At 37.0% G+C, this 13,813-nt stretch overlaps 1 protein-coding gene across 1 annotated transcript in view; it reads right to left on the reverse strand.

The window, feature by feature from the left end:
- LOC494409 (sushi, von Willebrand factor type A, EGF and pentraxin domain-containing protein 1) overlaps positions 1-13,813 on the reverse strand; it is a 39,936-nt gene that overhangs the window by 16,185 nt on the left and 9,938 nt on the right. Inside the window, exons 3-27 of the mRNA XM_018815546.2 lie at positions 13,431-13,542; positions 12,263-12,430; positions 11,278-11,414; positions 10,872-10,942; positions 9,252-9,440; positions 8,790-8,919; positions 8,652-8,734; positions 7,601-7,777; positions 7,337-7,519; positions 6,889-7,068; positions 6,229-6,359; positions 5,849-5,930; positions 5,240-5,440; positions 4,850-5,026; positions 4,622-4,748; positions 4,153-4,238; positions 3,733-3,855; positions 3,294-3,473; positions 2,824-3,000; positions 2,359-2,615; positions 1,725-1,878; positions 1,273-1,449; positions 829-1,124; positions 531-687; positions 19-195 (exon numbers count right to left, since the gene is read on the reverse strand). Of these exons, the coding sequence (XP_018671091.1) occupies positions 19-195; positions 531-687; positions 829-1,124; positions 1,273-1,449; positions 1,725-1,878; positions 2,359-2,615; positions 2,824-3,000; positions 3,294-3,473; positions 3,733-3,855; positions 4,153-4,238; positions 4,622-4,748; positions 4,850-5,026; positions 5,240-5,440; positions 5,849-5,930; positions 6,229-6,359; positions 6,889-7,068; positions 7,337-7,519; positions 7,601-7,777; positions 8,652-8,734; positions 8,790-8,919; positions 9,252-9,440; positions 10,872-10,942; positions 11,278-11,414; positions 12,263-12,430; positions 13,431-13,542 (3,932 nt within the window). The remainder of the gene's footprint in view (positions 1-18; positions 196-530; positions 688-828; positions 1,125-1,272; positions 1,450-1,724; positions 1,879-2,358; positions 2,616-2,823; positions 3,001-3,293; positions 3,474-3,732; positions 3,856-4,152; positions 4,239-4,621; positions 4,749-4,849; positions 5,027-5,239; positions 5,441-5,848; positions 5,931-6,228; positions 6,360-6,888; positions 7,069-7,336; positions 7,520-7,600; positions 7,778-8,651; positions 8,735-8,789; positions 8,920-9,251; positions 9,441-10,871; positions 10,943-11,277; positions 11,415-12,262; positions 12,431-13,430; positions 13,543-13,813) is intronic.

A 13,813-nucleotide genomic window follows, 5' to 3' on the forward strand; every position in this document is an offset into this window, starting at 1 on the left:
ATTATAACATTTCCTCACTTTGACAACTTGGTTTAGGATGAGAGAATGAAGTATTTGCCAAACAAGTGGAGGTTGCTGAACCAACCAAGTCGTATCCAGGAGAGCATTCGAACGAACAAACAGATTCAAATAAATTGTCCTCGCTACAATTCATTCTTCCATTGTTAAGTTCATCAAATTCATTGCATCGGATTTCTATGTTTGATGTATACCAGTTTGAAATAAAACTTAAAAAACTTGTAAAATAGAAGCGCAATGTGTACTGGAATAATGAGACTAATAGATCCTGATATTTTTTAAGCAAATTATGTTTCAACTATATAAGTGTTATTCATCATAATTAATTTATTTTTAAAATTCTGTTTAAACTATGTTAAACTGTTGGTGTCTCTAATAGTTAAATATTGTAATCTGTAGAATCTTATTTATCAATTACATTATGCCCATCAAGTATTAGAAGCAACAAAATAATTATTTATTAACAACCCAATAAAGTAATCAACAAAAAAATTTCCCTAATTAACCCTCACTTTGACATGTTCCCATCGCCGCTGACCATTGTCTTGTTGACCCACACTGTACTGAGGGACTTCCCCCGGTGACCTCATACCCATTATGACATCGTAGTGTACAGGATGACATAAACAACTGACTGTCTGTACATTCAACTTCACCATTTGATCGAGCCTGAATAAACAAAGTAAGTGGTGAATATAATGCAAAAGTAAAACACACATCAGCATGTATAGAAAATACAGAACAAAACACTGCATGCACTATACACATACAAAGGTGTAGGTTTAGTAAAACACATACACATCCACCCACCTGTCTCATTTCATCCTCGCTCGGCTCACACGAATGTTTAACACACGATGGAGCTTCAGAGTCCCACTCCCCAGTTGCCAAACACCGACTAACAACTGTTTCAAATGTTGCTGGTGCCTCGATGCCTGTTATAATCGCTCTAACTCGCGATTTACGCAACCCTCCTAAACTGTTGGCTTCATCGAATTCATACCCAGCGTTGCATGAAGCAGAACAATCAGAAGCGTAATAATTATCCATTGTGCATGTAACAATACCGTTTGCAATCGCGGTACGAGACTCATTACATTGGATTCCTGTGAAAAATTTAGGCTAAGTCAAATCTATTACAAAAAAATATTGGGACATTGAAAAATGTGTTGGCAAAATTTTTGATAGAAGAGCCCAAAATATTAGTAAAAAAATATTAAAACTAACAAAGTTTATTTAAGTTTGTAAACTTACGTTGACAAGTAGGAGATGGCGCGCTCCATGTACGATCAGCTTGACACAATAATGTTGCAACCCCAACCATATTATAACCTTCATTACATGTATATTGGCAAGTGGATTCGTATCTGTTGGTATCGTTGCAAGATATTGCCCCATCGTGTGGTGGGAGGGTGGAGGGGCATCTGATTTCTATGGTGGGTGGGAAGGAATAAATTCAAATTTAGGATTTTAGGTAAAAATTGCAACGAGATTGTTGAGTTTAAACTGTTGGTGTTGTTGACTGTTTAGAAAATGTTTCGTTTTTAACCTCTAACCCTTAACTGCAAAGATTCTCAAATTTTAATAATCGACATTGAATACCTGCATTAAATTTAACTTCGAAATACCTTGTAAAGTAGCTTCCTCATGCAAGCGTAACCATATATAGCACAAATAAAAAACTTAAATATTCCAACATAACTTACTTTCACATTGGCCCAAGTCATGTGACCATGTTTGTGTGCTCAAACACCGTGACCGTATTTGGCCAATCAGCTCGTAGCCGGCATCACACGACATCGTGCACGTAGAATCAAATAAATCGGAATCCGTGCAAGTTATTTGGCTGTTAGGTCGAACCTGGGTGATTAAGAATTGGATGTTGGGTTGAGTGTATGAGGCTTATCAACTAAATACATATTTTACAAAATAACTGCAAAACATGATTGAATCTCAAATGGACAGTCCGAAGCATATTAACTAAATAATGAAATGTAAGGATTTAAAAATGTTGTTTGGTACCTAAGGTCTATAGCAGTTAGCCACCAAACCCTAACCCTCAAAATTTCTATTTTTTATGAAATATTGCCATGAACTGTTGGAAATTCATATTATTAATGGAAAAGAGCTAAACAATGAATGAGATATGATACAAGACTTACACAAGGAATATCACAACCCAATTTTCTCGTATCCCATATAGCAGCTTATTTAGTATAAAAACGTAGTGTGTCATACAGCAATGGCAGACGAAACGTCAGAAAATGCACTACCTTTTCATACCAGATAATTTGCTGAAAGAATATTTATAATATGCTACACACTAAAACATTAACTTACAGAATGAACATCAGTAAAAGTTGGTAAACATTGTTTCTTCTCGCACGACGGCGCTGGCAACGACCATGTTCCATCCTCCATGCAGGTTGCTATGGGGAAAAGTAGAAGCCCAAATGGAAGTAATGTTTCTTGAGGTGAAGCTACGAACTGATATCCAACATTGCATGCGTAGTGGCAGTCTGAGTTGTAGAAGTTTGCGTCCGAACACATAGTAACTCCATTGTCAATGTGAGTGAGTTCCTCTGGGCAACGAACACCTGAATTGGATGCATGTTTAGTCAAAAAATCCTGCGCAAAGTTGCAGACAAGGTAACTCGTAAGCTGGCATGAGGTGTATAAAACAGAACATCTGTGTTATAACAACTGTGGTTTTCCAGCCAAGCGAGGATAAAGCAAGTTATATACATTCAATTATTCAAAAGCCATACTATGACATCACAACACCCATTATGACATCATACTCACGTCTACATGTTGGCGATTCTTGGGTCCATACTCTATGTTCAGTACATGATGTGTCGGGTACCCCAATCATATTGAAACCAACATCGCATGTGGAACGACATACGGATTGGTAAAGATTATCCTCGCTACAACTTAAGGTTCCATTGGTAGGCACGCGTAGTGGAGGACATTCAACCTCTGTTATAGTGTGTATATATAGTTAAAAAAAATTAAAGTTTTTTGTTATTTATATTGTTACTGTAACGGTAAACATTGTACAGCAGCGGTTATCAATTTTGTCTTTTTTCATTTTGAATATCACATACCATTTGTTTAAAAGAATGCAGAGAATAAATCTATTGAGGACCTTTATGCACCACAAGTGGTATGCAAGAAGAAATTGATAATCACTGGTGTAGAATAATCCAGGACTAAAGTGCACCAGATCTTTTACATGGAACTGATTAAAAGCAGAAGTTACTCAAACTTACTCAAGCAAGTTGCAAACAGTTCGTTCCAAGTCCCGTCGTTTCTACACACGAGCTCAGCACCGCCACCTCGTGGCTCGTACCCTGTAACGCATGATATCACGCAAGTTGAACCGATCGAACGTTCGTTTGTGCAAGTCACGCTGCTCCGACTGTCGGGGGGAAACTCAGGGCAGAAGATACCTAAAACGTGATAAGTATTATAAACTCGAATGCACACCCTGTGGTAACAGCAATTAGGAATCTATTTAACCTAATTATTATAAAACCATTTTTTTCTAAAAAAATATAACTATATATATATAAATTAACTCAGTAAACATAAATATATTTCTTTTATTTAAAAAAAGCTTACGGACCAACATATGCCATTTGACAAAGCAGTCAGAATGAGTTCTAAGAGTCTCTATTTGTAGTGTGTGAATAGGCAGAAGAGACTTACGTCTGCAAGTTGCTCCATCAGCGTTAAGTTGATAATTCTCCCGACATGAACATTGGTATCCACCCATCTCATTGCTGCAGAAATGATCACAACCACCATTGTTTACCGCACATTCATCAACATCTACATCACAATGGGTATTATGATGCGTACATTGTTATATACACACATTCAAGTTTATACCCTTGTATATATCTATGAATGAATGTAACTTTTTTCCCTCGCATTGCAGGGCAATAACAGTTGTTATAACACAGGTGTTCTGTTTCATACACCTCGTGCCAGCTTAGGAGTTATCACAAATGTAACTTTGTGGGTAATTATTTTTATTGCATACTACATCAAATCCATGATAGATTTTGACTAAAAACAAACTTATGCTAAAGTATTGCTACAAGACTGGAGGTTAACAAAACTCACCAGCACATTCCAGCGATTGCGAAATAATCCATTCACCGTCTGTGCCGCATTTACTACTGTTGCCACCGATGATAAGGAAACCAGAACTGGGAAGAGAAATTATTTTTTATTAAAGTTAGATTTAAATATTTTATAAAATTGAGAATGAAATTACGGAAGTATTCTATATAGGAGGGGCCCTACGTCAAGAAATGCCATGAGATTTGGGATTTATGCCAGACTTGACCCATTACCCAAACATTGTATATGCTCGTTCTATTCTACATGAGTGAGGTCCTTCATGGTGGCACACCACAGGGCCTGAGATGTAGGCGAGAGGGTGCCTATTACCTCTGCATAAATCCTTACAGCCTTTGAAGTCAACTACATGCCTGATCATGTTAATACCAAAGAAATTAGGATAATGAGCCAACTCTGGCCTAAATCCCATGTCTTTACCAATACAAAACAAAAGAGTCAATTGGTTTACCTGCATCGTAGTGGGCACTCAAAGTCAGTGAAGTATCTTTGTACAACTGGGTTGTTACGTGCATCCTTACCGCATGTAAACACAATGTTACGCGTGGTCACTTCTGTTGGAGCGCGGCATACAACTCCTATGTGGGAAATCAAATAGTAACGTTATACAGCAATGCATGAAATAGTCACACACCCTCTACATAGCAAGATTCACATCAACACAAACACTTTTTCTTACGTGTGCATCTAGCTTTGGGTCTATTCCACCTTCCATTCATTGCACATTGGAAGTTCGCTTCAGATGTTGGTTCATAACCTCTCTCGCATGTAACTGTGCAGTTAGAACCAGCGTATATGCCATCAGAACATGAGACCGCACCAAAGTTTGTTGGTGTTAAGCGAGGACAACTACGACCTATTGGGAATAACTGTTTAAAACCGTGTCCACCCATATATTTGAAAACTGTTTATTATTTTTAATTTTGTAAAATAAATTTCCAATTTTGATTCATTATATGTTAAGTATTAATCACAATATATATATATATTAATCTAATTTTTTCTGTACAACAAGTCAGGAAAAAAATTGTTTTTTAAAAACAAACTGTTAACCCACACAAGCACTTACGAATACAATATGTTCTCCCAGCTGACCACCTTCCAAGCGCCACTCCAAAGTAACCCCTCCTACAAGTCCTGCTACTCCTACCAGCACGGAAGTAACCAGGGTCACATGAAAAACGACATACACTGCCTATTTCACGATAATCAGACTTTGAACATGAACGTCGCATCCCAGGTGTAACGGTAAATGCAGCACATCGAGATTCTGAAGAAAATTTGAAGTCATTCTACTACTGTTTCTAATGGGTTTATATAAAATTTAATGTTTAATGTAAGACTAAATGCATGTTAATATATTTCGCATAAAAATATATACTATTTAAAAATTTACATTTTGTATTCTACTATGTTGCTACCAGGATAAAAGTAATATTATATATAACTCTTATACTGTTATGGTAAAAAACTTTAATTTAATCACAAGAATGTTTTTTCTGCCATTTGGCAAGACGTTATTAGAGTATGACAAAAGATTCTGCTGATGTTGCTTACTTACTACTGAGCATTAAAATACTACAAACAGGTTTTCTGCTTTTGGTAAAAGAGCTATTTCTGAAAGTTGAAGTTGTTTTAACAACTTTGATATATATTGTAATATATATGTTAGACTTACTTTCACAATGTGATACAGCAGGTGACCATCTTCCCATGTATTCATCACTAGGCCCAACATTGGGGTTGGCGTTACATGTGATCTGTAATGTTAAGTTGAACCATGTTATTGTTGGCTATAGTAACAATATGTTATAAGCCACAGCTGCAACTTAAACCTTTGCAAGGAAAGTGGTTATAACGTGGGTGTTCTGTTTCATACAGCTTATATCCACTTACAAGTTACCATGTATGTAACTTTGTGAGTGATTATTTACTTTGATTTTTTTATTTAAATTGATTTTTTTATATTGGTTACAATTGTGACAACCCATCAGTAATTACTGGGTTGGAAACATTGGCAAGGAAAAGCACAACTATAAGCACGAAACAACCACTTACACGTTGTCTTGTTGAACTGCCGCGCCCATACCCTGTGTTACACGACAATGTACATACGCTACCAGCGTTCCATGCGTTGTTGCATGAGTATGTGCCCGTTACTGAGTGTGGAATGGGTGGACAACTAACACCTGAAGTAATAAAGTGTTAGTTTCATATATAGATATTGCACACTACACATGGTGGGTTTATACACCTCATGCCCGCTGTTGAGTTAGATAATTTTATGGGGTTAAGCACACAGATATCAGTATATTATGTCAGTAAGGAAATTACTAGACAGAAATAATAATATATTTATATTGAAAACCAGTTTACTTTAACTTCTTACATCACTGAAGATGGTTTTATGACACTGTAGTCTGTACATATGGGTATATATTTTAACATAAACCAACTTTTAAATCAAATATAGTCATGATAACGACTGTATGTTAGGGGAAGACATGACCCTTTAGCACAATCTATCCAAAAAAAACTGATTATGTTTTAAATAGTCAACAGCGGTCCATGGGAGATGTCAGGATACCGTTTTATATTTCTTGTGTTTTTGTTTACTCCAAAAGGGACGAAAATATAGACTAAAAGATGTCTCATTTTCCCCCACCTTACTATGTATAATATTGCAATACACAATCCGTATAAACTGTCTCCACTTACGTTCACAGGTTGGAGCACTATGGCTCCACCGTGTGGAAGCCAAGCATCTTACAACTGGTGCTCCCCTCAAAACGTAACCAGCCCGACACGTGAATGTGCAGTTGGAGTCAAAGTTGGAATAATCAGAGCATTGTAGCCATCCGAAGGCTGGTTGTCCCATGTCAGGACGACAGCGAGTTTCTAAAAATGATGATTAAATGATTGTTATACAGATCTAAAGTATTTGAATTGAATGGTAAAAACCACTACAGCAACTACTCTTACTTTTCTTTCTGTGAAGGTTTATTGTTTACGGGTAAATTGAATGAATGAAACTTGTTTATAGTCGTGGTGGTACAACAACTGTTGCTAAAACGTAGGTGTTCTGTTTCATACACCTATTGCCCACTTGAGTTATTATGTAAACGCATCAACCACATATGGCATACAATATACACCACACACTCACTTGAACATAAAGGAGCTGCGTTACTCCATCTGTTATTTAAACAAACGCTAGATGGCGTGCCGCGCATCTCGTATCCAGGTTTGCATGAGTAGTGACATCTAGCGCCCTCTGACGGTTGGGTAAATTCTTCACATTCCATCAAAATGTTGCGACCGACGCGGGGTCTTGCTTGGCAACCTCGTCCTTATAAAAACATAATGTTAATATTGTTTCAATATAGGTCAGGCAAACAAAGGGTCAAATATACTACGACGTCACACTTACTTTCGCATCTCGGTACCACGTGACTCCACCGTCCGTTGCTACGGCACGTGATCTCGTTTTGTCCAATCAACGTCAATTGTCCAGTGCATGACAATTCGCAGTTGGAGCCAACGTTCCGGTTGTTGTCGCAGTTTATAACGAGGTATGGGACCGGTGGTATGGCCGGGCATGTGATGGCTGTGAAAGAGTTAATATATGTTGTTACAATACTATTTGTTGCATGGTAAAATTTCGCGTTTTACACTGGCATTTCTTGTAGAAGGCATTATGGTTTGTTAACCTTATTGGCCTTGTATAAAATCGTAAATTAACTGGAAAAATATATATGTCGCCCAATGACATATAAACACAAACAACTTGTATCCTCCCGTGGCGGAGCAACGGCGGCAGTTGTTATAACATAGATGTTCTGCGTCATGCAGCTCATGCGCGCTTACCACATATGTGACTTTGTGGACATAGTCGTTTTTTATTAAGTGTTTAAAACCAGGCAGGTTAAATGCAGCGCAAAATACTCTTGATGAAATATTTGTCCTTGGGTTGACATTTTCTGATATTTTTGCGAGTTTTGAGAATTTTGCACAAATAGCCTGCGGTGCCCAGGGCCACATTCTTACTAGGGAATTCCCCGCATACCATACCTGATGACGTAGCTAACCTTTACGCAATTCCATAAATTGTATATATATAATCTATTTATATAATCTGACCTACGCTAGACCGCTATTGCGACGTCGCAGTGACGTAGGACAAACAAATAAATGACGCACGACGTAAGACTGTGCTTGGACAATACTAACTATTCGAGATTAACATAAATATGACATAACAAAGCCGTTAGTGACCTAAACATAATATTTTCACCACAACTGGTTAATCTGGTTTAGGTGATACCTGGTAACTCGTAAAAGGGTACGAGCTGTATGGAAAAGAACACCCGTGTTATAACAACGGTCGTTTCCCCGGCACGCGAGGATAAATAAGTTAAATTAATTTGATTAACGAGCAAACATCTTTAGCGACGACTAGTGGTTATAACATTCTTACTCACCTGTACACAAGGGGACGCTACCACTCCAGTATCCGGTTCTGCCACATGTACGTGTCGCGCTACCACGTGTTAAAGTATAACCACTGTAAACAAATAACGTTAGTAAAACTACCAGGGCCGGGATTCGAACTTAGTTACCTTGTGCATGTGAAGGTACATACGGAGTTGAGCCGGTTTGCTTGTAAGCATCGCATCCTTGTGTTAGGAGGTGCTGCCATAGTGGGGCATTCGTATGGGGTTGTACGTGCTGTGGTGACAGGATCCTCTACTGCAATAAGGGTTTGGTTTATGTTAAACATTCTATTTCGCATGAGTGAGTTTTTTATTTTAATTAGACTAAATTGGCCAACCACAACGGTAATTTAATAAAGCTATAAAATGTTGTTGGCATAAATTATACCTATACTAACTCTTTTGGTAAATCAGTTTCAAGGACCGAGGTTTAAATCCTTATTCAGGTCATTTTATCAGGATAAATGCAATATACATTTGTCACAAGAGTTTCAGTGCATTTACATTATTATGCCCATGTACACTGTAGGTTTTTTTCATTTTTTTCATACCAGATGAGCCCTCGAAATTATGTTGTGTTATTCTTACCTTGAGGTAATACACATCTCGGTGGTGTTAGGACACTCCATGTTCGGTCAGTTCGACATCTAGCGCTTGTTATACCGATGGCTCTTGCATTTTGTCCCCTGCATCTCCATGTGCATACTGATCCAACTCTGTCACCGTTAGTGCAATGTAATGTAGCCGTGCGTGGTTGGCGGAGTCGGGGAAAGCATCCTAGAATAGCAAGTGTTGTTATTTGTAGTAGGGTAAGCCCTAATGACCTCACCCATATAGGGTATATAGTAGGATGGGAAAAGATGGGACATCTTTTCATTCTATTTTTTGTCCCACTGAGTAGTAAATAAAGAACTTTTAAAGAATTAGACAACCGTATCCCTACACACCCATAGACCGTTTTGAACTGTTTAAAACACAACCAGGATAATTGGATATTGTGTGCTAAAGGTGTCCCATCTTCCCCCACTGTACTATATATTTATATGGAATGTGTTCCATGTTGCTGTTACGTCACAATGATACCTGTTTAAACTTCCGAACATGATGTTTGTGACGTAACAAGCGTGGTAGACTACCTGGATTGTGATCATGCGTGTTATGTCACAGACAGGCATTGTCAAGCCCTAAATATGCTTTTGACGTCACACAGTCTGCGCTGACGACGTAAACAAGAAGTTTGAACAAACATGTTTGATCATAAGTATTGTAATGTCACTATACATATTTATAGAGGAATTTTTTAACCTCACGCCTCGTTTTTACTAGTGATACGCCGCAACTAATTAAGGTTGAAAATTTATGATCGATTGAAAACAACCAAAACAACCCCCAGTTATAAATGTGGTGTCAAAATCAAGAATAAGATTTCCGGATGATTGGCAAGTATTATTTAAATATGTTTTCTATGATCACGAACTATTCGTGATTAATGTGTATTTTATTGAAATTATTCCAAATCTTTTGTTTCAGGCACGATCAACGTGATGTTTTTCCGGTAACTTTCATGTCACGACTGTTATTGATGCAAAGGAATATTTAAGCTGGGCTGAACGACGCTGGGTGTAAATATTTATTAGTTTGTTCTTTTCGAATCAAACCGAGTAATGCCGTTGTGTAAACACCGCCTAAAATTAACATACAAAGAAATATCTACGCTGGCCTGCGCTGAAAAACGCCGGGTGCAAATATCCTTTTTCTTTTTACATCAAAGCTAGCTATACGCTGTACAGTATAAACGCTGCTTAAAAGACAAAAATCTAAGTTAAAAATTCGCTCATTCCTTTGCACTTCAGCCAAAAAAAATTTCCCACAGGTATAATAACCTTGCAAGCCGCTTACAAGTTACCGCCAATTTTATGTTTTACAATGTTACTGTGGTTAGAAGTGGTGGAGTAAGTATATGGCGTTACGAGTGCTACCACTTATGCTCGATAAGTTACATAGATGTAGCGACCACGCTTCTTCTTACAATGAAATGTAAATATGTTTTTAACGTGTTTTACGACTGTCGTTTTGTCGCTATATCCTGTCTTTTGGTTTTAACTATTGTTTAATCTTCGCTACCGTAATCGGAGACAAATAATAGTTGCTATTATTGTTATTATATGCGCTATAATGAGTTATTGTTACATGCACTATAATACTTACGATCACTGCAGGGCAAATCCGCGGCGTTACACAAGTCGCTCTTACACATGCATTGGCAAACGGCGTCTTTCCTGTGGAATAATTAAATGGTCGGTAAATGTTAATCCTTAATATGTATATTAGGGTGGGGAAGATGGCATGGGACATTTTTATTCTATTTTCTCGTCCGTTTTGGTATAAACAAAGAACATTCAAAGAATTATAAAACCGTTTTCTCAATAACGTACATTTTCATACACCTCGTGACTGCTTTTGAGTTACCAAGTATATACGTAACATTGTGAACGTCATTTTTTTCTTTATGGCTGACAATTTAGACAACCCATTAGTGACCACTAGGCTGGTGCAAAATGACACTATACCAAAATGATAGCCATAATGGTTGTATTACAAAGTAATAACTTACGCGTGTACACCCCTGCATGAAGCTGTGATGTCAACGTTCCCTCTCATTTTACGGGCAAGCCTAGGTTGAAACTGGGCGCATCTTTTAGTGAACGTTGCTATACCGTTCTGGTATCGAACCTCGTTCAGACAGCTGTCCTGTGACGTAAACAAAAGGGTCAATATGACGTCAGAATATTAAATTGTGTAAAAGAGGGATAAAATCAAATATGTAACAATGTTTTTTTTACGAAAGCAATATAATAAAAGTAATAATAAATCAAGTTCACACCCCCAGCCATGTCGCAATGTTATTATGACATCATAAAAGTTAATTCTCTCTTTCCGTGACGTCATAAACAGGAAACAATCGACCTCAAACAATAAAGTTTATGATGAAATATTAGGTGGTCGTAAAATTAAGTGAAACAATAATTTACAAATTGGCATTCAACGAATCCTGTATCGGCGATTATAATGGGAATTATGACGTAGTAATGACGTAACAAAAAAAACATTTCAAAGTTAGTTTGAAGAACAAAATTTATTTTTTCCGAGAAACCGTTTATTGTGGTAACATTAATTAAAAGTGATGTCACATATATGACATCACACGACCTTTCCATCACGTGACGTTGTTACTATATTTGGAAATGTGGGAAATAGTTTGAAAGCCACGGAAGTTTTGAGATGTTTTAGGTGAACCACGGTCCACGGCAATGTATATACATGGGTGTTTATTGCTTCAGGTTGTATATGAAACTTATATACAAAAGTTTATATACAAAACATTCATTAATTAAAATTCTTTAAAAGTTTCAGAATACGTTATGTATATTTGTGAAAAGGCAGTTTTAAAATCTTAATGTGACGCAAACAATGATCTCAACTTAAAAATCCCCACTAAAGTTAGAATTTTTGAAACTGCTCTTTCCAAAACCAAAAATCAAAAAAAAAATTTAAAAGAAAGAAAAAAGTGATATAGTTATAATGGAACTTTAACTTACGGTTCCAGCTGGGCATTCCTGTACAGATGATCTAGTGTTGCATTCCCTGTTAGAAGCTCTACCATTGCAAGTATAACATCGAAGTGCTGTGCCAGCGACGTGTTCAGATACGGAACCTATTGGACGACTCGCTCGGTTTAAACCTTGGACTTGAATCAAATATTCTCGCTGTTGGATATTTGGTTGGTTAGTACATATTAAACTTACTGTTGAGTTTGAACATGGGTGACTACTTATACACTCCATGCTCACTGCTGAGCTGTATAACATGGTCAATTTATCTGATATACGAGTCACACATGGTGTATTCATACACCTCATGCTCAACGTCGAGTTATAACATGGGTGTCTTCTTATACACCAAAACACACCTGGTGTATTTATACTCCTTATGCTCACTGTCGATTTATTATAGCACTTGCGCCTCATACAGAAATAGTAAGTTTACATTACGACAAAACAATGTAACCGCGACTAGACATTAAACGCCCATTGTTACATCACAAAGTATAATGAGAGTAAATTGGGCGTGATTGTCTTGTCATTTAAATTTCACAAATACATTTATGTCGCTGACAAGGTTAATCCGTTTTGAAATTAATCTCCCATGTTTGAGCACTTGGTTTTCCACCGTGGGTAGATATAAGCTGATGTGAATACCGCAAATAGGTTGGTGGAGTCACAAATTCCAGCTTCAACCCACTACTTGTATTAATTCCCGCATAAATTTGCTACCATCATTAACCTAAGCGACACTAAGTCTGGATTAAATTATGAACTCGTGCTAAAGAATTACTGCTGGAGAGTATTTTCGTAGTTTGCTAATTTGTCTTCATTCAAATTGTTGTCGTTTATTTTTTTTTGTCTTGAATATAAATATCTTTCTTGCGGTTTAACAGCCACGTTCTTTTCTCTTTAATTCTGTTTTATCCGCTTATTTGGTAGTACACAAAGAATATTTACAGAATTATATAACCGCAACCTCGCGACTCTAAAAGCGCGTTGGTAATTATTCAAAACACGATCAGGAAATATGATGGGGATTTAGGTGCTAACGGTACCTCAATTACCACACAGTACTATATAAAGTTAGATATATAAAATGTTTAATAAGGGACATACAATGTTGTAAAAAATCCATACAAAAAATATTAAACAACCAACTCACTCCTGGATCAAGATTCTGCAACGTAGCTTGTCGCTGATGTATTCCAACAATCTTTTCGTTCGTTGCAACGGTTTGTTCGTAAGTACCGTCGATCCATTCTTTGGCTGATACTCTATAATGGCGGGAATGGCATTTGTATAAGTTGGAAAATAATGACCAAAACATAGCAATATAGAAACGTTACAGTATTATAGGTTTAGCACTTCTATAAAATTGATTACTGGTATATTTGCAGCTTTTATATCAGTTGCAAAGAATTTAAGTTACAAAATATATAATGTCCAAAATGTATAGGAACTTTTTAAAGTTGTTAGTATTATAGGTTTAGCAGTTTATTTAAAATTAGGTTGTAAAAGCGCCGGTACTAAATAACGATGTGTTAC

The sequence above is a fragment of the Ciona intestinalis genome, chromosome 1, assembly GCF_000224145.3.
Source record: "Ciona intestinalis chromosome 1, KH, whole genome shotgun sequence".
NCBI lineage: Eukaryota > Metazoa > Chordata > Ascidiacea > Phlebobranchia > Cionidae > Ciona > Ciona intestinalis.